This window comes from Sinocyclocheilus anshuiensis, unplaced genomic scaffold (genome assembly GCF_001515605.1).
Source record: "Sinocyclocheilus anshuiensis isolate Anshui unplaced genomic scaffold, SAMN03320099.WGS_v1.1 scaffold1101, whole genome shotgun sequence".
Lineage (NCBI taxonomy): Eukaryota > Metazoa > Chordata > Actinopteri > Cypriniformes > Cyprinidae > Sinocyclocheilus > Sinocyclocheilus anshuiensis.
The window spans coordinates 232,879-234,484 of NW_015558562.1; the positions used below are offsets into that span (position 1 = coordinate 232,879).

The window sequence follows — 1,606 nt, forward strand, 5'->3', positions numbered from 1 at the left end:
GTGTGTGTGTATATATATATATATATATATATTTATTTTTTTCCCCCCTCAAAATATTAAAACTATAATTGTATCTCAATTATACTAAAATAACACTGGATCAAATTAACCCAAATTTTTACAGCATTCCCACATATTTGATCAATGAATTTCCATGACTTTTCCAGTCATACATAATTACTGGATAGTGGTTTTTAAAAATAATTTTTAAATCAATATTTCTCTAACTTTACTCATTTATGTAGTGCTGCTACTGATAACTAGGCTTATAAAATATACACAAATATGATAAAATATGATTTACGGTGGCTTGAAATAACATAACAAATGAAACAAATAAATGGGTTGATATAGATATTGTAGATTGTTATAAAGTTTTGTAATGAAAATTTGAAGTCGTCACTAAGACAAGGATCTAATCTTGAGTAATAGGGAATAATACTTATATTATACAGTATATTATTAAATACTATTATTAAAGTAAGGTGTTGAACGTTTGAACAAGTTTCCAAAAGATGAAACCGTTTTGAGTGACTTTCAGACTGTAAAAAAACTCAGCTTCTAGCATTTTGTGTGTATTTTCTAAGGCTGCGAAACGATTAGTCGCGATTAATTGATTCAAAAGAAAAGTTTATGTTTACATACTATGTGTGTGTACTGTGTATATTTATTATGTATATATAAATACACACATATATGTATATATTTAAAAAAATATATTTGTATGTATTGTATGTAATTTATATTATATATAAATATTTTACATATGTATCTAACATATTTTTTCTTAATATATACATGTATGTGTGTGTATTTATAAATATACACAGCACACACACATATAGTATGTAAACAAGCTTTTATTTTGGATTGATTAATCGCGACTAATTGTTTTGCAGCCCTAGTATTTTCTCCTCTAAACAAGCCTGATTTGACCATGTTTTTGCCGTGTTTTACCGTGTTCTGGGCCTCTTTCAGCAGCGTGGCCATCTCTCCCTCTTTGGCATACGTCAGCGGCGTGTGGCCCAGGTCGTTCTTCTGTAAGGGGTTGGCACCTGCACACGGTGAGAGGTCAGAGGTCAGAGGTTAACGTTAGGGTGTGGGGTCAAGCGGTTGTGTGAATGACACTCGGCCGGCTGCATCCGGACGTCAGAGTGTGTGTTGCTGTCCTGCGGTGATGACGTCACACTGTGCTTGTGTTTGACAATTAAAACACACCGCAGCGTGTGTCAGCCGTGATGCTTAGCGCTGCCTTTTGCCCTGCACACACACACACACACGCACGAACGAACGCACGCACACACACACGCACGCACGCACACACTCACAGACAGACACACACACACACACACACACACCTCACACTCACACACACGCACCACACACACACACACGCACGCACGCACGCACGCACACACACTCACAGACAGACACACACACACTCGCACTCTCACTCTCACACACAGGCAAATTACAAATCTTCCCTTTATGTCTAAAATTTTAGAAAAAGTTGTGTCTGCTCAATTGTGCTCCTTCCTGCAAAAAAAAGATCTCTATGAAGAATTTCAGTCAGGTTTCAGGCCCCACCATAGCACAGAAACTGCAC

The 1,606-nt window shown here is 36.7% G+C and overlaps 1 protein-coding gene across 1 annotated transcript in view; it reads right to left on the reverse strand.

The window, feature by feature from the left end:
- LOC107679438 (caseinolytic peptidase B protein homolog) overlaps nucleotides 1–1,606 on the reverse strand; it is a 65,047-nt gene that overhangs the window by 24,012 nt on the left and 39,429 nt on the right. The window contains 1 exon segment of the mRNA XM_074186975.1: nucleotides 958–1,055. Within this exon segment, the coding sequence (XP_074043076.1) occupies nucleotides 958–1,055 (98 nt within the window).